This window comes from Gallinula chloropus (genome assembly GCF_964237585.1).
Source record: "Gallinula chloropus genome assembly, chromosome: 4".
NCBI lineage: Eukaryota > Metazoa > Chordata > Aves > Gruiformes > Rallidae > Gallinula > Gallinula chloropus.
In genome coordinates, this window is record NC_140088.1 from 20,011,532 (window position 1) to 20,034,547 (window position 23,016).

Sequence of the window (23,016 nt, forward strand, 5' to 3'; positions counted from 1 at the left end):
GTGCAATTTTCTCATAAATCCTTCCCTCAAGCAGCCCAAAGAAGGATGATTAATATTCAGAACCATAAAAACTATATTTTTAGTTTAAATTTTAATTTTGAATTTTTCTGTACAGATTATTGCATTATAAAACTAACCAAAGCAGGGACAACTTACTGGGTTATCTCTAAAATAGTACACAGACACGTGGCCATGTCCTTGAACATATTTTTGGCACATTTGTGTGCAGAACATGCCTAAAGCGTACACTGCTAACTTTGAGATGCAACTGGAAGTCAACAACTTGGCCACCACTGCTGCATTGTTGACCACTACTGGACAATGAATGGGAAGGAGCAGAAGTCTATCCATGATCCACTGTCCAAAAGGAAAGGTGTCCTACAATAGCTTAGTTCTAATAAAATTTTTCTGCAATGGGCTCCACCTACTCCTTCATTCCAACAGAGAACCAGCAACACAAAATGCACTCAGAAGACATAAAATATAGTTAAAATTCTCTGATTTCTGATACAAAGGGCTACCTTAGTTCATAAAAATCACTCTCTTTGGTAACACGGCAGGAGATGTAGGTGCAAAATTTCTTCCATCTTCATCACAAGAGTGATAGTTCAGTATGTCAGACTGTTCCTTTTAACTCACATCAAGATTCAACATTTAAGCATAAAACCCAAACCAAGTCAACACTGTTGCTGTAGAAAAGACAAGGTCCTACCAGATTTGCATGTCCTGCCATCGTCTTCTAGCTGCACACCAGTGGGACAGGCACAACTGTAGAAGGGGTCTCTTGGAGACAGTAGGCACAGATGGGAGCAACCTCCGTTGTTTTCTTCACATGGAGTGTGAACTTTAAGAAACCAAACAGATTTATTTTTATTTTTCTTGATCCCCTAAAGCCCTTTTTTCTCCACAAGGAAGAAATTATAGATCCCAAGTGACTGGAACAAGCATTAATGTGAAAAGACAGAGGAACCACAAAATAAAAAAGTGTTTGATTTCCCCACTCCACAGCCATCTTATTTCTAGGGGCACCTAAATTGAGATGCATGCAAAAGCTGATTTTGAAAGAGCTGACAGCTGAGCACATTGTCACTATTCAGTTCTTTTAATGTTTCTAACGTTGAACACAGCTAAGAGCCTTAAACATCAGTTATTTTGTAGATGCTGGATCTGCTAATCATCATAAAATGGGAAACAGAGCTTGGAGTATGGTGATGGGGGGTGGGTGGTCAGTTCTACAAAAGAAGAGCAAACATAACAATTTGTACAAATTCCACATTACAGTAGTATTGAGTTTGATTTTTTTTTTCCCTAATGCAAAGCTTTCAGAGACAGACATATCCCTGAATCACCAGAAAATCAAGAGGAGCAATATGTAACATTAGCGATTTTGAAAATGTTTAAAAACAAGTAATAATTGGAGGGGACAGAGGGTGGACAGACAACAACTACACACACCTATCTCATTTACATGGGGAAAAAATGGCAGCAAGAGATGAAACTGTAACTATATATAATTATGAGGAGTATCGCCAGCTACTAAAAAATAAATAAATATTGTAAGTTGCATGAGGTATCTCCAAAATCAGTCACAATTTGAGTAAGTATCTGAATTGCTTCAATATAAAACCACAACATTTTCAGCTAATTTGGTTTGTGTTACTTCCACTGACAATCATAAAGAGGAAAAAAGGGAGAAGAAGGAATCCAAGAGCTTGATCCTAATGAAGTCAAGGGCATCTGAGCTATTTTCAGCATATGCTGTTTCCCGATGCAACATATTTTCTTTGTGACTGACCCAGAAATACTGTGACCCAAGGCTGGGACATTCCCTGAGCTAAAAGCAATGACAAGAATTCAGCATAGACAAACTCTTATCTGGAGCTGTGAGATAAACCAGGGTGCCATGCATACTCAACATCCTCAATGCAAACTTGCACATGTTCCATCACCAAGATGATCTCCAAACTCCTGCTTACTTTCAAGGCTGTTTACTGACATCTTATAAACTTTACTGGCATAACAAACATTATCTTCAGGGAAGCAGACTTTACAGCTGGACAATCCAAATGGCAAGAGTATGTCCCTTAGGAAAGAGATGATAACTACTCAACTTCTCACACCATTTAAGTCCCATTCTTGCAATCCTAGAAACAGCCAACAACCTAGACTGTCACATGGAACCACATGCATATACAAAATGGACAGCCTCATTCAGTTCACGATTTTCTACACCTGCCTTCCTTTGAAGCAGCATCATACATGAAGAAAAAAAGATAGAGGCACATATGTGTTTCATATAAAAGCTTAGAACAAAATCCCTTCCATAGTGAAGCACTCAAACTATTTGTTACATATTGAAATAAACATGATCAAGCCTGGACTGCAAAATGCGCAGTTCTCAGTACAACATCAACATTACATATTTTGTGGCAATTGTACTTGTTAAAAAAACCCCAAAGTAATTATAAACACTTTTTTTTCCCCAATTTTCTTTAAAATAATGGTGTTAAAAAGATGCCAGCTGAGTCTTTATCATTCCCATTCAGATACCTGAAATCAAAAGATGTCACTGAAGTACTGCACTGGATTTTGGACTTGGTTCCACACTGGGGTGACTAGTGAGCTTATACCAGTTCAGGCTGGAAATTTCAAAGAAATGTACAGGATACCTTCAGCAACCAATCCCCTGAGAAGTGTTCAAAACCTTTCAACTCCACACTAACCACTTTTGAGAGTAACTTTTGCTTGGTAAATAAGTAACAGTCATGCAAAACATTTCAGGGAAAAGTAAAACATACAGTATGGCTGCCGGTCTGGACTTAAGACCTGGATGTCCATCGGTGAATATAGGGCAGACAGTATTTCTCTCCTTTTCTCTCCTGTCCTTTTGTTACAGGCATGAATGGAGCGTGTTTGCCAGTCCGTCCAATACAAAGTGTCCCCAGACAACGTCAGTGCAAAGGGATGAGTGAGACTACCTTCAACAACTTTTTGCCTAGAGGAAAGAAAGAGGAAGGATTAGAATGCATTGTTTCCACTTGTTACCATGCAGGGAAAAAAATCTAGCTTTGCAAAATTGCATATAGGAGTTGTCATCTTCTAACAAATTCACCAGACCAAGAGATTGATCTAGTGTTGAAAGTGATAATCAGATTCAAAAAAGTAAACCAAAACTTTGCCTTTTCACAGCAATAAGGACACAAATATACCAGATTTCGTAAAGACCTGGTACCTGATTCAGCTCCACACTGACTTCTGAAAGGCTACAGTGAAGTTCCTTAACAGGGCTGTGCAACTTCTCAAACACAATTGCCTTTTGGAGGAAACACAGGTCCAAAGAGTGCTCCTCTAATTAAAGCATAACTTTTTTTGTCCCTCAAGGCAATATATGACATCTTTGCCCAGGACTTCAGTTGCCCTCAGTCCTTTCCTGTAGCAGGAAAAGGAAGAAGCAACCTAGAGTCTCTTTAAATTACCTCACGTAACTAGGTCAGCAGCAGAAACAATTATTTTTCACATTGTTTTTTTTAAATGTAGAGCAAAGGTCCATTACATTTTTTTCGAAGACTAAATATTTATAATTAATATGAGAAACATTCCAGATGTTTTTCAATGACCTCATTCAACCACACCTCTTCTAGGGATGCATACATTTCCACATTGGTTATTAGCTGAACTGAAAGCCACAAAACAAATGATATTTCCAACATGTTTTCTAAACTCACAGGATTCCCAAATATATCCATATTGCAATAAATTTGTGTAATTTAGATTCAGTAGCTTTGGAGACATATTACTAAGTCAGTGAAAACATACTCAAAAAATTCCTCAGTCAAAATAATATGAACTCCATTTCTACAAAATTCATAAATTGTATGTAGGCACAAAGGCATATGCACACCTTCCAAACCACTGTTCTGACACAGCAAACCAGTACGCAAACTTTTTCATCATACAACTTTGAGAAAGCTGAAGCCTCAGCATCATCCTGAAGGAAAGTGGGGAACATATTTTTCCTTATAGCTATATTCAGATCTGCATTTAAATAGTTCCCACTGAAGAAATTTAAAAAAAAAAAAAAAAGCAAACAACAAACCAAACCAAAAGCCTGCTAACATTTGGCAGGGAAAGGATTCTGTTTTATTCTGAGCAATGAAGGTACCATTTGTATTTTCCAGCAGGGAGGTTATCAAAAACACCCCCAAAATTAATTGTGGGTATTCTAGCATGGACCATTCAAAACATACTGACACACGCAAGCATTTGCATATATGTATAACCTGGTTTTCATCTGCGATAACAGCCAGGCCAGCTGACCCAAACCAGCCAAAGGGGTACTGCATACCATATGACATCATGCTCAGTATACAAAAGGGGTTGGCTGGGGAGGAGTGGTCACTGCTCTGGGGTGGCATGGACATGAGGTTTCTGGGAGGTGAGCACATTATATTGTGTATTGCCTGCTTTGTATACTCCAAGTACTGTTGTAATTTTCCTCTTCCATTACAGTCCCAGTCAACTATCCTTGTCCCAAGTCACAAGTATCACCTTTTTCTTTCTTCCCTTACGGGGGCAGAGGGGAATGAGCAAGGGGCTGCATGATGCTTGGCTGCTGCTGGATGGGTGTGCACTGTACACAGCAATGTACAAACAGGTAACATGGAAAAAGAGAAAGAAAAATATTATTCTCCTTTTTGTTCTAGAGATAAAATTGAACCTGCTCTAAAACTTCTGTCCTTCAAATTACTACTACTTCTCACACCAGAAAACACAATAGAATAAATAGAAATACCCATTTCACTTTCACTTTCCACTCCCACTTTGCTGTTGCTTCTTCACTAGTAACTGGCTGTCTTCTAGCACCATAGCAGCTGTTTCCCACTATGTATTGCCCCTATTTGTACCATTCTTAGATATCAAGTCTCCCTGCTTCCTGTAATTACAGCCCTTGAAACAGTTTCAGCCTATGTGCAAACTGAAGCTTGCTAAAATGTAGTAATCAGATTACGCCAGAAACATTAATCTACCATGCAGAATGCAAATTTCCCTTTTATTTGAATTCTGAAGGGATTCTGGTATAGGATGCGTAGATCCATTTGAAAGACCATAATATTTCTTTATTGACAAGTCTGGGTAAAACTTAAATTTCCTATTTAAGGAACAGAAGCAACCTCCAAAGTTATCATATAGTTTGAACCACTACTGAAGTCCAGTTTGAAACCAGAAACTGAGAGTCCAAATTTCACAGATTTCTACATTGATCAGTGGAGGGGGAAAAAAGAATAAATAATTTATTTTTTTTTTCTGTGAAAATTAAGATCAATATTCATGACATTTTATTAATATGCCTAAAATTTTACGAAGGAAGTTTTGTCATATGATAACAACATCAAATATGCACAGCTAAGCAACATCAAGCTATTGTTTTGGACAACCCCTAAAAGTCCATGTACAGTCAGATACAAGGAATTTCTAGACTGTATCCTGCATAGGAATATCCTGACATCAACTGTGCCTTTGCTTTACTGAACTGCTGAAGAGTGTATGTAAGAACTGTACACCAGTGAGCCTTTTTTACTTTAAGTTTTTACACATACTTGTAAGTAAATTTTATACAATTTGGATGTGAGGGATAACCGCAGGATCAGCCTGAGAACCTTACCCTCAGCCACCTGCCCCCAAACCAGAGAAACAGATTCAAGTCATACTAAATGAAAATTTCTCTCAGATTCTGAATTCTGAGAGCATTTCCTTTCTGCCTATGAATCTGCACACAGCCTTTGAGCTACCACTCCCTTCTGTAAAGGCCCTTTCCCTTGTCTATACTTTTGACTATCAGTCAGTACTTGTCACTTACTACAAAGCCACCATTATCTAGCTCTTGTATAGTGCTCTCAAAGGACCTTAAGAGCGCTTTATAAAGGATGTCAATATTGTTATTCCTCTTTTATGAGTGTGGAAATCAGGCACAGAATGCACCACACTAAAAAAAAAAAATTGAAAAAACCCCATGGAAAACGCAGTGTTCCTTTTGGGGGGAGGCATATTGTTCTATTACAGAGATATGCATAAAACTCCAACTTTTTATCAAAGCAAAATGATTTCATAACAGACATTAAAAACAAAACCATGAAAATAAAACACCCTTTTAAACTATTTGAAGACCAAAGCCAGAGCAGAATGTAGAGGTGCAAATCTCAAACATCGAGGTTTCCCCTGTCTGAAGAGTCAGTCACCTCTCTGTAACTACCAAAGCCAAACCTCAACAGCACACTCAGGCAGGAGCCACCAATCAAAACACTGTGCTTTCCACCAATCTTTAAGAAAATCTCCTTTGCGCCCACTTGCAGCCTGAAATAAGCTGAATTTGTTTAATTTAAAGTCATGCCACAAAGAACATCTTTGGATAGGGACAAGGACAAGCATGTGCTGATGCTGAAAAAGGACACAGTAATACCACGATAAAAGCCCAGTCACTAGTTACATGATAGATTGTCTAGGGCCAAGGATAAGTATATCCAACTACTTTCAAAACAAATATGAGCCTAAAAATGAAAAATCCTTCTGAACAACAAGACTACAAACACTCTATAGTGAAACATTGATAGAAATAGTCTTACTTTTAAAACAAGTTTTATAGGATGTGAGGCTATTTTACTTTTTACAAGGATGTTAACAATTGCATTTAAAAAGAAAAATAAAGTACTGGCATTATGCTAGATTAGTCCAACATACTATATTCTATGATTCTATAATTACTGGAAAAACCGCCTCAGTTCAAAGTGAATGCAGGAGGAAAGAAATAACTTACACCATAATACTGACTAAAGGAAACTTACCTAAAGGAACCATCCAAATTCGCTCTGTGAATGAAACTCAGTTTTGCATCAGCCCAGTAAAGTTTCTGCTCATCAAGATCTATCGTGAGTCCGTTTGGCCAATAAATATCTGAATCAACAATTATTTTACGCGTGCTGCTGTCCATTCCTGCCCGCTCTATTCGGGGTGTTTCACCCCAGTCAGTCCAATACATGTATCTGGAAAAGAAAGCAGAGATGCACACAAATTAAGTCATGATACCTGCTGGTACGACACAAGCTAAAGCAGCACCGCAAATTTAATTGGACTAGTAACACCACAAGATCAAAATCTGGTGCAGGGAGGGGAAGCTTCCTTGATGTGATTAGTTATCTGTTTAAGATGATGAATCTTCTGTCAAAACTACTGAAATCTGCTTGCATTTGTCAGGTTCACAAAGAAAGAGCCATACGGGAAAAATAGGGGAGAAATTAAGTATTTCAGCAATGTCCAGTACTACCCATTATGTCTTAGACTTTGCATGTTCTAAGTGTCCCAGAACACAGCACCAACTCGTACTCAAACAGCAGAAATTTTTAGTTGGGGCTTTTTGGTCAGGGGGCAAAAAGCTCAGGGTGGCTTCTCAGAGAAAACAATCAGTCTGCACACTGCATGTGAGGAACTGGTTTAAATCAACCTGACTTAAATTAACCTTAATAGAGTTTAAACCTGTTAAGACTGACTCAGGTGCCTGGAGCAGTACTGGACACATAATTTCTGCAGAAGGGAAAAAAAAAAAATCCTTTTTCTTTAAACACACTAAGTAGTCCATATTTCTCATTGACCTCAACAAAAACAGTCATCAGTATTGCTGGGACTGCTGACAGTGCAGAACTGATATTTTTGTTTGTTTTTCAAATAGAACCTTCTTTGCTAATGTTCAGTACATTAACAATCCCTACTATTTCCATTTCATTATTAAAAAAAAAAAAAAAAAGGATATTTAGCCCAGATAAGGTTTCAGAAAAAATTCAGTAGAATCTCAGTCCAGAACTACCAGTGCTATTAAAAGCTCCCTGTTTTGGAAGCCTGTTGAAAGATATATCTTAATATTAATGAAAAGCCTAATGCACTTATTTGAGTATTTTTTCTTCAGTTGTTGGTAGTTTTAAATGTAAATTACACAGTTCTAAATATCCCCTGGGCCAGGACATACTGTTAACAACTGTCAAACCCAGTATTTGGTATCTTAGTACATATTAGATTGATCACGTTTTTAGGATGGAGATTTGGCATCCCAGGAGTTTTGTATTCCGCCTGGATTGAAGCAGATCAATAAAAGTGTAACAGCACTGGGGCTATAAAAGAGAATAAAAACAATTCCTTAAGAGTTCCTAAAATATATTTTTTAAAAGTCATTGTGAGCAAAAATCACTGCTAAGCAGCTATCATAAATCAATACTCTTAAACAAACAGCAAATGGTATTAGGAAAGCACTGAACAGAAGTGTTGGGACAAAAAACCCCAAGCAGTCCTGAAACAAACTCTTGGGTTACTTTATTCAGTTCTCCAGAGATGTGCAAGCATCTTCTCCCTTACTGGGTTTTAACCTTTACCTCCAGTCTTTGAACGGAAAATAGGAGTGGGAGCAGGGGGAGAAGAGATTAACATCTAATAATAATTTCACAACAATTGCACCAAATCTGTCCCTAAACTGAATGCACTTTGCTATGCCAAAGAAATCAGCAGGAACAGAGCAGAGCAAAAGCCAAAGCTCCATCAGGAAGCAGATGTACATGTAATGCTTCTTTCTGAACATACAGCCACGAACAGTCCGTCCAGTCCATCCTCCAGCAGCCAAGTACAGGAGTTTGTTAAATCCAGTTACTACTCTATTAGTAAGCACAGTAGCTGCAAGCTTAATTACCAAGCTTTCTACTCACAGGACAATTAAACAAATGCAGTAAACAAGTCACTGAGTTTTGGCACATACTTAATTCCCACACTAAATCAGCACTGAAATGGTTCTTCAGTACTCTAAGAAGAATGGGTCTGAAAGCCACCTTGCTACACTGTACCCCAGAGGTCTCTTTTTTCTTTTTGCCTGCTTAACCAATTTTAAAATTCCAGGTACAGGAGGAAAAACAGGATGAAGACCGTCATTTTTCATTTCCTGGTGCTTCATCTCTCTTGTCATCATTTTTGCAAAGACTAGAAATCATGACCATGCCCTCAAAGACCAACCAATCAGTCATCTGAGCTGGAAGGTATCACGGACATAATAAAAAGCAGCCAACATTGCCCAAATTCTTTTTCCACCTCCCAAAATGCAGTGTGGTTGCCAAACCTTACATAACCTGCTTACACAAAAGAGGCCAGTTGTACAGATGATGTAAATCAGCCCAAACTTCTCCAATTTCAACAATGTTCTTGAACTTATACAAGCCCAGGGCACAAAACAGGACTTTACAGGAAATTGCCACAAAGCTTAGATTCCTGCATGTTTAAAAATAAAGGTGGGATGGAGGAAGTAAATGTTATAAAAACTCAACTGCAAAATGAAATGGCAACAACCGTTTACATAAGGGAAAAACATTGCTATCTTGCACAGCTTTAAGCTGCAAATTACTTACTCAAATTACCTTCTTTTAAATTTTTATTTCAAACACTGAACTCTTGAGACCTGAATGTTCTTGACAAACATTACATCAAAACCAAAAATATGCCACAGCAGGTAATCATCACAACTAATCCCACTGTATTCAAAGACATGTATTTAAAGCAAAGCAAACAAAACCCCAAGAACCACCCTTCTCCACCCCTTTTCCTACAATGTCTTTTATTCTGAAAGGCTTATTCTTTTAAACATATATACTATTTGGCAACTGAGAACAAACAGGAAAAACAATCGCCTGTCAACTGAAGGATGCTCAATTACTATTACAATGAAGTGTTTGCAAGGAAAGAGCACATCTTACCCTGCTCACACATATGGAGAGGAACTGTATTCTAAGTTCAATACATCTTCAACAGCCTGGTAAAACGTCAGGTTACATGCCATTATGAAGCTGAAGACTCCTCAGAGACAGGGACTCAAGAAGATTTCCAAACACTTTAAGCTAGTGGAGGAGGGCAGCAGTAAGGAGATACTTGCAACACTACTCAGGAAGGTTAGGAAGAGAATTTTTCAACTTGGAATGCAATTATTACTGCAAGTACCTCAGATAGCCTTGAGGAAAAGAAACTGCACTGGCAGGATCTCCTGGGAGAAAAAAAAGGGGTTGCACATACTTTGTGTGTTATGCACTTTCCACCTAAAAGAAGGTCCAGCACATTCATATCCAAAAATTCCACAGAAAACAGAAAATCAATGATAAGGAGTTAAAAGGAGCCCTCATAACTGCTCCTTACAGTCACTAGCTAAGACACAAGAGACAACATAACATTTTCTTCCCAGATATTTTCGAGGAGAGATAAAGAAATATTATATATAAATTATTTCATATTGAAAGCACTTCACAAGCAACTCAGCATTATATCACTGTAGGTGGTAAAGAACCAGAAGGCAGTCACAGAAGTTGCAGAAAGCAGGGAAATGACCTCCTGAGGTCATGAGCCATGCACCACAAAGACTGCTTCTTCACAGACTCATTGAATTCCTGAGGTTGGAAGGAACCTCTGGAGATTGTCTACTGCAACCCCACCGCTCAGCAGAATCAACCACAGCAGGTTACCCAGTCGTCCAAACAGGTTCTGAATACTTCTATGGTTGGAGATTCCCGAACCTCTCTAGGTAATCTGCTCCAGTGACTCACCACCCTCTTAGCAAACAAGTATTTTCTTTCCTTTAAGTGGAACTTCCTCTATTTCAGCTTGCACCTATTGCCTCCAGTCCCTTCATGATATCACTGAGAACAGAGTCTGGCTCCACCATCTTTATTCCTTCCCATCACACACTTATACAAATTGGAAAGATCCCCCGAGCCTCCTCTTTTCCAGGGTGAGCAATCACATCTCAATCAGCCCTGCCTTCCGAGGTGGATGCTCCAATCCCTTATTCATCTTTGTGGCCCTTTGTTAGGCTCATACCACCATGTCCACATCTCTCTTGTGCTGAGGAACTCAGAACTGGACACAATACTCCAGGGGTGGCCTCATGAGCACTGAGTAGAGGGAAAGACTCGCCTCCCTCAATTTACCGGGAACACCTTCTAATGAAGCTCAGGATGCTGTTGGCTTTCTTTGCTGTGACAGCATATTACTGGCTCATATTAAGTTTGTTGACCCCAGGTCCTCTTTCAGAAAATAGAATTTATTTTAGGAAAGGGAAAAAATAGTCCAAATTTCACTTCATTCAACCCATTTTTAGACACATTGCAGCAACTCAAGTGTCAGAGAATCATCTTATCTAAAGGTGAAGAATGAACTGTTGAACACTCTGCCCATCCACCTGTGAGATACCTCTCACCTTCTGCTTCACCTCTGACTCAACTTCTTCTAACTAAAGTTAAACCTAGATTTTTTTCCTCTCTCCATAAGGAACACTGGATTAAAGGGTGTCAGAACAGCCAAAGAAATTATCTCTACACATTATACTGACTTAATGAAGGATGGAGGTCCAGCAAACATATTGAACAACAGTAATTGTGTAAGTATAGTGTCCCTTGCTCTCTTACCCACAGATCTCACAGCTGCCCTTAAAAATTTAGCTCAGGCCAATGCATTTTATCTATTCCAGTGTGCTGATGCAGTTTAACTCCATGTTTGGGAAAACAGTACATTCAACATTTAAAATTTGTCGCAGCCTAAGCATGTGCATTTGCACACATAGTTCTGAACACAATTTAACAAGCAAACCCCTGTTTAAGTACATATTCAATAGGCTATATGGAAAAATTCTTACCTCATCTTATACTATTGCTTCATTTTACATGAAAAAATTGGAAATGTGTTCTGACTTTAACCAAAACCACCCATTCATGACAAAACGAATGCTGCCAGTCCAGACAGATTCGTATATGCCATGACTTCCACACTGCCTCTCTGCAGCTATAAACTGCACCCATCAAGTCCTGTAAGGAAAGAGAATCCCAACCTTCACCATACCTTTGGTCCCAGAGCCAAAGCTAGAAGACCAAAACTACATTCCTGACTTCACCCAAGAAACAATGCAGCACACACTGGCACTGAGACAACAGAAGCCATCCTGCTGCTCCTTTTGTTACCTTAAGAAATAGTGTAGAAATAAAAAGGTAAGAATACCATGATTCCCAAACTGCTTAAGACAAATAAATGTATACAAGGCAAAGAAGCCTCAACCTCCAGGACTCAGGATATAAGGAAAATCACCAAACTTTTAGAAAAATACCCAAACAACCAACAAAAGAATGCTAAAAGGGGAGTGAATTCAATGGGGTTGTTAAGGAACTCCACACATTTCTACCTCTTCCCCATACAATTCCAACTTGGGGTGGCATGTAAATTACTGTCTTCTGCCATTTCAGAACAGGCAGCTCTGCTCTCAAATGAAGTCAACTGTCATGTCCATCATAAGGAAAAGGGAGAAACAAGCAAAAGAAACTGATGAAACACTTATGGAAAGGCTACCACTATCAAGGGCATCCATCTGGAAATTACAGTAAATAACACTTCCCACAAGAGCTCCCAGGTTTCTCCTGCATGCAACTTACTTGCAGCTATTTGGTCACACAACATATCAGAATCTTTCCAACTCCCAGAAATTACAGCCACACCAAGACACTGGATATGACTTGTAACGATTTTATGTTTGAGTACTTTTCTTACAGTCTAAAAAAATCAACTCTCACATATTCATCCACATTACAGTATTTCAAATAATTAAAAAGCTTCAAAATAATTTTATACTTGAAATTAATTACTAGAGACACACAATATAAACTAAAGTCTAACTTTCAAGGTAGCAATATCCATGTTTCACCCAAAACTGGGTCATCTTCTGTGTTTTAACTGAGCAGCCATGAGTGAAAGGAGGAACTGCTAAAAAGCATCATCTTTACCCATACCATGTTTTGCTGTTTTTTCTCTGCCAGTATTTGCAACAGTCTCAAGTTTCTATTCAGTATTCTCCCTCCTCTCAACTATTCCAATGGAGATCAGATATGGTGTTAAAAACATTTCACCGTTCACAGTCATTTAAATGAAAATATTCAAAGCCTTGGTCTACTGCAGCTCATGCAGACCATGCTTCAGTATACGTGTCCAATGATTTCAACACAGAAAGCCAACGACAAGCTTAACCTTAAGTACACAACATACTGTTGTGTGAGACCAAGGTCCTGGTGAATCAGCAGCAAACAGCCCTGCAATTTTATTTCAGTGCTGCTTTAAACACAGTTGTGAGTTATGTAAGTACAGCTATAGGTCTGGTTCATGGTTTTGCTGTGACACTGAGGAAACCCTGCATTAACAACCAGGGATGTCTGAAGCTTTTAATTTTAGACTGAACTGAGAGCTTTCTAATCTGATAGCTGCCCCTCTTAAATCCATTTTTTAATATCACTTTTGTCATATTTAGTCACCCAATCCTTTCCTTCCTTCAGCACCAAATATCCCTTAGGTCAATGACAGTCATTGCTTGCAGATTTTGGCTAATTTGCCTCAAGCATTGTGAAGCTGGGCTATGGCACACACTTCCCTGATGCTGTTCAGAAACTGACGAGACTTGGTTTAGCCTCTAAACTAACGGCCATACAGCAGAATGCCAAATCTAATGATTAATAGCTTTATCCTTCATCCTCAATGATTTTTTTAAAAATTTGTTTTCTAATTTACACTGTATTTCCTTCCCCCAATGCCTCTGCCATTCCAAATAGGGAAGACTGCTTCACAAATAAAGCTGGCTTCTGCACTAGTCTCCTGGCACTGTCACTGCCCTACAGACCCACAGCACATTATGAAAGACATTTGTAAGAACTGAAATGAGGGAGGAAATGCAGAAAGGGGTTTCCAGCTTTCCTTCAGCCAGTCAAACCAAGTCAAAGATCCTTGGCTCTCCTCCTCCACGAACATAATTTCTACAAACCCCACCAGAGTTAGCGTGCCAGCTCAGGTATGGCCAATTCAACAACCCCAGTGAACACTGCTGCTATACACACACAAAAACCACAAGACAGCATGGGGTTGAGACAATATTTTTTTTTTTCTTTAAAATAACTATTTCACAGATGTCTGGTTCAGTCAGCTCTTTGTGCTTCAGCAAACAGAGGGGGGCAGAAAATGATCTCAAGTGGTACTGTCTGCAGAATAAGCCGAACTATAGGAAATACAACTTAAACCTGAACAGTAAGCTTGCTGCAGAAGGTAGTGCAGCAGCCATCACACAACTAGAAACACATTAAAGATTTGTATTAACTGAAGTACATGTTTCTAATACATTGTAGGCTTTAAAAATATGAACTACTTCATTAGCACTGAAAATCAGATATGAGAATTATGGATATCCTACAGCTTCTCAGAATCATAAGAGTGCTTTGGGTTGGAAGGGACCTCGAAGATCATCTGGTTCCAACCCCCCTGCCATGGGCAGGGACACTCTCCACTAGATCAGGTTGCCCAAAGCCTCATCCAACCTGGCCTAAAACACTTCCAGGGATAGGGCTTCCACAACCTCTCTGAGCAACCTGTGCCAGTGCCTCACTGCCCTCGGTGTATAGAATTTCTTCCTGACGGCTAATCTAAACCTCCCTTATTTCAGCTTGAAGCCATTGCCCCTTGTCCTATCACTACACTCCCTGGTGAACAGACCCGTTCCCACTTCACTGTGGGCCCCCTTAAAGTATTGGTAGGTTGTAGTTAGGCCTTCTCTTCTCCAGGCTGAATAAGCCCAACTCTCTCAGCCTGTCCTCGTAAGAGGTGCTCCAGCTCCCTGATCATGGCCCTCCTCCGGACTCACTCCAACAGCTTTTTCCTGTTCTGGGGACACCAGAGCTAGACACAGTACTCCAGGTGGGGTCTCACAAGAACAGAGCAGAGGGGCAGAATCACCTCCCTCGACCTGCTAGCCACACTGTTCTTGCTGCAACCCAGGAGATGGTTAGCCTTCTATGCTGCTAGCACACACTGCCAGCTTACGTTGAGCTATCAGCACCCCTAAGTCTCAGGGCTGCTCTCAGTGCATTCTCTGCTCAGCCTGTCGTTGTGCTTGGGATCGCGCCAACCCACATGCAGGATCTTGCACGTGGTCTTGTTGAACTTCAAGCAGTTTGCATGGGCCCATCTCTCCAGCATGTCTAGGCCCCTCTGGATGGCATCCTTTCCCTCCAGCATGTCAACCTCACCACACACTTTGGTGTCATCAGCAGACTTGCTGAGGGTGCACTCTATCCTACTGTCCACGTCACCGACAAAGATGTTGAACAGTGCTGGTACCAGTACTGACCCCTGAGGAACACCACTTGTCACTGACCTCCACATAGACATTGAGCCGTTGACCACAACTCTTTGAGTGCAACCATCCAGCCAGTTCATTATCCAATGAGCAGCCCATCCATCGAATCCACGTGCCTCCAATTTAAAGACAATGATGTCATGCTTGACACTGTCGAACACCTTGCACAAGTCCAGGAAGATGATGTCTGTCATCCTTCCCTTGTCCACCATCATAGAAGGCCACCAGATTTATCAGGCACAATTTGCCCTTAGTGAAGCCATGCTGGCTGTCACCGATCACATCCTTATTCTCCATTTGCCTGAGCACAGTCTACAAGAGGGTCTACTCCATGATCTTGCCAGGCACAGAGGTGAGACTGACTGGTCTGTAGTTCCCTGGGTCTTCCTTTTTCCCATTTTTAAAAACAGTGGGTATGTTTCCCAGTCAGTGAGCCCCGTGTCACAGATTGAATGTAGGAATCCTTGAGATTCAGACTTAGAGGTCCTAGATTTAATGACCCTTGTCAAGACACAGTCTAGGCTGTTCAGATCTAAGTCATTTCCTATAGGACTGAGAATGAACTAATTTGTTTTGCCTATGCAGTCATGTATTCTTTTGAAAAAGTCTTTTCAGGAAACTGAAGTTTGCTTGTCTCAACACATAAGGACTTGCTTCTGAAATGCACTCCTGCTTCTTCACACAATGTTCATGATACTTTTGTTCTTTTTACTATGTTGCACAGAACTTGAGCTATCTCCTTAGATTAAAGCCTTTACATACACTAAGTTTTGTTAGAAGTTGCTGTCCTGGAAACAGAAATATTTACAGAAAAGCTGCAATCTCAAACTGAATAAACCACCAACCCTACTGAATCCCCCATCAGCATCCACCTAGCAAGAACGTATATAAATGCTAATGTTCTCCAAATCTGTGCCAAGCATTTTAGCCTAATGTCTTCCATTAAATAAACTCAGCTTCCCACAACCTACACCAGGTCTGGAATCCAGATGTTCAGAACAAAATGTCAGTGAATTTGCAGAAAAAAGTTTTGTATTCTCCTCTGCTTAGTTTATCCGTAATTTCACGGAAGCTTGAATAATTTATGACATATTCTGCCTCCTTTGATTCCTGGCATAGATAGTGGATCAACCAAGAAAGCTTAAAGGTGTACGGGAAAGAATGTCATGTTACATATTAAACAGATGCCTCCTAATTATGATACTTTTGAATGTCAGCCATAAATCACAGAAAATCAGATTTTGATCCCTAGAAGCAAATTAGTCCATCTTCTGTGCCCAAAGGCTTGGTCATTACACCTATAATGGTCCTAAGAGATGATCACTGTATATAAATGTGTACAAGGCAAAGAACCCTCGACCTCCAGGACTCAGGATAACACCAGAACACTGCATTTGTTTGACACAGAGCATTCTTGAAAAACTCATGTTTGGGAACTGCTAGCATCAACTAAGCATTTACAAACTGCTTGTTTGTCCCATTTTTCTTCTGGAAACTGAAGATGACTGGCCTATGCCTAATGAAGTTTTCTTCATTTTCTAAGCTTCATTCTATTTCTTTAGAAGAAACTTCTAGAAGGCCAAAATCATATACATGGAAATTCTTCCAGACTGAAAGGAAATGTCTAGCAACTGCATCAGTTTTAAGGATCCTAGTCTAAATTTCATCAGCTTTCATGTCCCAGAAAAAAAAAGCCAACCACATCTACTCAAGTGCTCTCTGTTATCTATTTTCGCACAAATTCTTACTGTTCTGTCAATTGTAATAACTGCAATTAGCCACCTGATCACAAAAGCTTATTAGCATAAAGACAAATCAAAAGGTAGTAAACAGCTCTTTTGTCCTACTGTCATCTGCTGTCCTTCTCCAGAAAATCCAGTAAACAAGGAACAACTTGTTCTAGGGGAGCTCAATCCCAGAGTCTGACATGCTCAATGTCAAATGTCACCTTCCCTAGGTGCACCTATGAAACACTTCAGAACTACTATGTGGAATGAAGGGTTCTAAAAGCAAATTAAATTTGAATATTGTATTCCACAAATATACAGGATGTATGGGGTTTTTTTATTTATTATGTTCCCTGTATTAAATAGTTATTTGGGTAAACCTGCCTTAAATTCAATAGGATCCTTGTATATTACGGGGTTTTGTCACTTTTACCTGGATGAGCAGCTCTGCAGAGGCTGATTTTAATAGACCAGAGTGGGGATTAACTGGTTAATTATAAAGAATACAGATACCTTCATAACGCATTTTCACTGACCATTTATATATGTTGCTTTGTTGCAAACAGGCTAAACAGGCTAACAATTAGAAACGGCTGCCACAAGTTAAAACCACCCAAGCTGCTGCTCCCAATGGGGGAAAAACACCCCAACAAAAACGCCCAATACCAACTGGTAGACTGAACTAACATTCATGACAGCAGCACTGGCACCCCAAGGAAGTGATCAGAGCAGAAGTCAGAAGAACTGTCATTCTCTCCTCATCTCAAGTAATTTTGTTGATCGATACCAGAAAGTTTCAAGGCAACCAGTTTACACACAGACAACTATATTTTTGGAAAATAATCTCGTTCCTTTTTATTAGCCCATTCTAGTGTAACTGTTCATACTTGCACACCTTCCCTAGAAGAGTAAATGTAAGACACTTCGAAGTAGACCTTCAGGAAGAAAAGAACAGGCTACCTATGGAAAGGCAATACCAAGATTCCTGATATACATTAAAACAACATCTTCTGTTGTTACTGGAGATTGTGTATATTTAAGAAATGCTGCACATCTGTTCTGTACTGACTATTGCTACAAAGAACTGCCTTTCAAAATCACACAAAATAAACCATGCCTGCATGTCTTCTCCCTCTTCCAAACAGAAAGGATTAGATCTGCAGAAGCACTGCAACATCACCATCACCACTGATGACTTTAGAAAGGCTTTCCTTTTGACCCGTACCAACAATACTTTCTCCCCCAGCTGTTCTAATCCAGTTTTCATGAAAAATAATAAGCTTTGCATTTCCTGTAGTATAAGACCAATATACTATCAGAAACACCCAGTTACTCCCTTCTGTTTTTCAAAACAGGGTAGTAAAAAAGCACATAATATGGCATGAAATGCATTGCCATGACCAATATTTAATCTACCTTAAAGAAAATAGTCAAAAGGCAAGGAATCGCATCCACTTATGAGATGTCAACCTGGCATTGGTACTTCATAGAAAGTGCCCCTGCACTGTCTTTGATCTACCTCATAGAATATGCCATTTAACATCATATTACACCTTTAAATTATACTATTGAATCCTAGATCTAAAGTTTGTCCTCAGCATTAATTAATTCTGCACAGATTACTTGCTGTCAGGTCACACTGATTTATTTCAAATATATGCTAATTTATTTAAAATACTTCCATACAGCAATTTGATACAGGAAGAATTCCTTTCACCTCGATGCATCTGTAGTGATGTCAGGATTGAGGACCCTCTGGAAAAGTCCTTTGGTCCAGCAAAGTCACCCCATTTTTCTTTTTACTGCTTATGTCTGTACGTTTCCACCAGTTATGTGAAGGATACAGACAGCTCCAGCATTTGATGTGTGAACAAAATTAGGGATTTTGCTTCTTTGGGTTCACAGAGTTTCATTTAGTATTTGTACGTCCTTTATATATTAATCACAGATGTTGCCACAACTCCTCACATTCACCTAGGAAGCCTTCTGCAAGAACCACTGCAAAAACAACCTGACACAGCTCCAGTCTTCAGCGTGGCAGTTGCTGGCATGGCAATCCCAAATTGTCTCCTGTTGCTCAGTTTCAATTTTCCCTTCTTACAGCATTAGAAGAGGTGGTTCCTCAAGACTGTCTGTCTCCCAGTGCAGGATAAACCACAAAATACTTTATATTTGTGGTCTATCCTAAGCCTTTGTATTAGCTTAGCAACCTTTTGCGAGGAGGCCAGACTCAGTGAAAAAGTCAGTTGCCACCAGAGTTTCTTACAGACGAGAAACCTACCTACGTGTACTGCATAGAAGAGAAGACAAAGCGATCCCTGAGAAAGAGTTGTGAAAACAGAAGATTAGTGGCAAACCACCTCACTTGTGTGGATTTGTGCACACAAGAAAGTGCAACTCACTTCTCTTTTCCCCATCTAGCATAGCAGATCTTCAGTCATCACTGCAATAAATAGAGGGCCCAAACCGCACAAAATCTGTACGATTTGTACACAGGGATAGCAAACATCACATGTGAAATGTTGGGGAGTAGTGAAGAGGGAGGGAGGAACCATACAAAGGTACAAATGTTTTTCAAGAGCGATAGAAGTGACACATGCAGCCTGCTCCCTTATTGCTTCCTAACCTGGTCACCTTAAGTACTGAGAGCCCCTGGTTTCACCTGGATTCTTTAACTTGCCGGCAAACATCATTATTCAACATCACCACTTAAAATATCCCAATTTTGTTTACTGGAGCATAGTAAGAAAGAATTTCTGTTTCAACTCATGCAGACTTGCACATCCTTGCTGACTAGATATATTAAATAGACATCACGTATCAAATGAAAGTTAACTTACCAGACAAGATAACTGAGGCAAAAAAAATACAAAGGCTTGGAAAATTAATTACTTTTCAGAAGTGAAACGGAATAAGTTAGGCAATCATACTGGTTGAATATTTGGCTTGGCACCTAACAACAGCTGTATTTTTGGTTTTGGCTCTACATCTGGGCTGTCATTTCTTGCCACAAAATATTTAAGCGCAAACATATGTTCAGCTACAGATCTTGAGAAAAATACCTTGGGAAAATGTAAACTGAAACAAAAGGCTGTTTCTTTTTCAGCACTAAAAACTCAACATAAATCACCACTGTATTCATTTAAGCATTGAAGTCAAATTAATATTTACCCATGAGCAGGATCCAAAGCTATTGCCCTGGGCTGATCAAGGTCTTGCCAGAAGAGGACTTTTCTAGATGTTCCATTGAGATTAGCTACTTCTATCCTATTGGTTTCTGAATCCGTCCAGTAAAGTTTTTTCCCAATCCAATCACATGCCAGGCCATCCGGGGAAACCAGACCAGAAATGATGACATTCTGCACCACATTCCCAGTTTGGTTAATGTAAGTTTGCTTGATGGCTTCTTCACTCACATCTGTCCAGAAAACAATGCCTTGCGAATACTGGAAGTCAACTGCAGCAGCATCCTCTAAACCACTGACCACCACAGTGGACTCCAGCTTCGTGTCTCCAGCATCCACAAGTCGAACATCCCGCCGGTTGGCAAAAAGCAGAAACGGAGACGCTGCAGAAGAAGAAAGTAAAAACATGTTAGCATTATTGGCATCTACAGATGTTAAAGCACTGAGTATGAATACGGCAGAGAAAGATTTCTTTTCCCAGACCAGCAGAGCAGGCAGTATAGCAGAAGGAATGTAGTAGTCTCACATAAGAGAAAAACACGCACTACCAAAAACCTCTTCCTTCCACGTGTCAGGCAAAGGAGTAAAGGGCAGAGGGAAGAGCAGACCCAATTCTCTATCTATGGGATACTGATATCATCTTCAATGCAGTTAAAGTTAAAACAGAGGCCCTTCAACAATATCTCCTTGTCAATCCATAAACTCAGGGTTAATCGATAAACTCAGGGTTAGGACAAATTAAGTGTTCATGGTTTAAAAGCTTGGTTCACCAAGTTGAAGTAGTAACAATACACAGAAGGCAAGTTCTGATGCCTTCTAGTAGCAGGCTGGAAGCTAACAATACTGGACGCAACACCCTGAAATGCTCTTACCAGGTAGGCTCTGGTAGGGATCTTGTGTCATCAAACAATGAGCTATTTTCATTTGCCTCTACTGTTGTCACCTTGAACCCTAGTACCCTTCCCACTCTTCCTCCCAATTCTAACTCAAGCACCAGCAGCTAGCAGTTCTACACCAGTCACCCGCTGACTCCCAGCTTCATATACAACCCTTTCACTTATGTTGCTACTTCCAATGCACACCCAGAAGAGACCCAACACTTGCCACTAACTCAAGGAATGCACAGAACAGAGTAGCAACAACAGGCATCTTATTTCGTCTTCCATGGCTTCAAACATGTGATATAAATACCTTCAGTTTCAAATTCATCTTACTGTACATGAGTTAGCTCTTGATATTAGCTTTCATATTCAATTCCTCCTGCACTTTTAAAAGAAGATGTTTTATATGAGGTCTGAGTTGCAGGTCTGCTATGTTGGCAGCCCTACCACATATTGTTGCCTTATCCATGAACTTTGTCTCTGGCTGCATGCTCACTGGAGAGTGCGTGCTATACCATGGGCCAAAGTGAAGTACATCTCTGACAACAGCTTGTGTATTTATGTGAAGTCCAAAGACCTCAGTTAGAAGCTACAACTCAGCTTCAGATGAACTTAAGAATATGCATAAAAATTCAGCTTTTTTATTATCATTCTGCATGGCCTTTTTTCCCCCCAAGTCAGGAATGAGTTGGCTTTATTTTTCTTTTTGGAGGAAGTCTATGCTGATGAAAGTAATAAGGAAAATTTAAATCAGCTGGTGATTTTAGGGAGGATCTTGGACAGCAAAAGCATAGACAATTGTTATCATGAATGTTTCACTGACAATGTAATATCTTTGTTTGAGACAGTATTTAACCCCGGAAAGTTTATACAGCTTGAGGAGAATTATTTGTCAAGAAATGAAGTCTCAGTATCACTCCTGTCTCATTTCCTGACTTGCTAAGTCCTCCTGTCATCTTTAAAACACTAGGAATAATATCACGAAAGCCCGGCAGGTTAGGTATTGAAAACAGAAGAAAAAATGTCTAGAATGCAAAGTACTTGTTTTCTTCTCTGCAACTCATTGGTTCCCCATAACCATGTCTATTTTTAGTGGCATTGTACCAAACCATTTGAACACTTGGAAAGTTTGATGTTAGCAAGCTCTGTTTAAGCCACAAGTTCTTTGGGGCACAGAACTTCTCAAGTTATGCACATTGCCTTGCAAAAGCAGCCCCACATCCAGCAAAAGAACAAAGCTGTAAAAAGTCTATACACAAATTTTAAAAAAAAGTATTGTCCCAAAAATGTGTTTTCAGGAATATGAACAGATTTTCATCTAGAAATTTCCATGCTGAAGGCATTATTAGTGCTACTATAAAGGAAAAACGAACCTGAAATATCAAGTCAAATCAACAGCAAAGGTACTCAACAGCTTCTTAACTAAAGATCAGACATGAACACTGCCTAAGCCAGTTTATCAATATTATCCCAGCTTCACAGCAGGGAAACAGCATCCAGATAACACATTACTCACTGTGTTCCCTGCCACTTCTGTGCCTCATCACCCTGATTGTGGTGCAGCTGCGTTGTGTTGGCTATGAATGCCCAACAGGGAAATCACACTGCCCTGCTTGCAGTTGTGTTAGCATTTTACTGCATCTGTACACTGAAGTAAACTTACTGATTATTAAAAACAGACAAAGTTTATCCCTTTTAAGAAGAAACACTATTAAATTTCCTTTGGAAAGATAAGAGACATCAAGTAGAACTCTGATTTAGAAAACCATATTCACTTTCCACTCCTCCCCACTAGCCTATTTTTTTTGTCCAAATTTTATCAAAAATGGTTGCAGAGTCGTCTTAGAGTACTACTGGTATGGAAAAAAAAAAAAAAGAAAGAAAAAAGTGAACAAAACAAGTATCTGGTTCTCAACAATAATTATCGACTGGAATTCTGCTGAAGAAACACAGGCTCTCCCACCTTTAACAGCAAAAGTCAGAAGAACAATTAAATG

At 39.7% G+C, this 23,016-nt stretch overlaps 1 protein-coding gene across 4 annotated transcripts in view; it reads right to left on the minus strand.

Moving 5' to 3' along the window:
- The window catches only part of LRP5 (LDL receptor related protein 5), a gene marked incomplete at its 5' end in the record, with an annotated part of 215,876 nt that overhangs the window by 93,746 nt on the left and 99,114 nt on the right, over positions 1-23,016 (minus strand). For all 4 annotated transcript variants that reach the window (XM_084262641.1, XM_084262644.1, XM_084262643.1 and 1 more), the window contains 4 exons: positions 713-844; positions 2,799-2,995; positions 6,840-7,037; positions 20,125-20,521. In XM_084262641.1, coding sequence (XP_084118767.1) covers positions 713-844; positions 2,799-2,995; positions 6,840-7,037; positions 20,125-20,521 — 924 coding nt within the window. The remainder of the gene's footprint in view (positions 1-712; positions 845-2,798; positions 2,996-6,839; positions 7,038-20,124; positions 20,522-23,016) is intronic.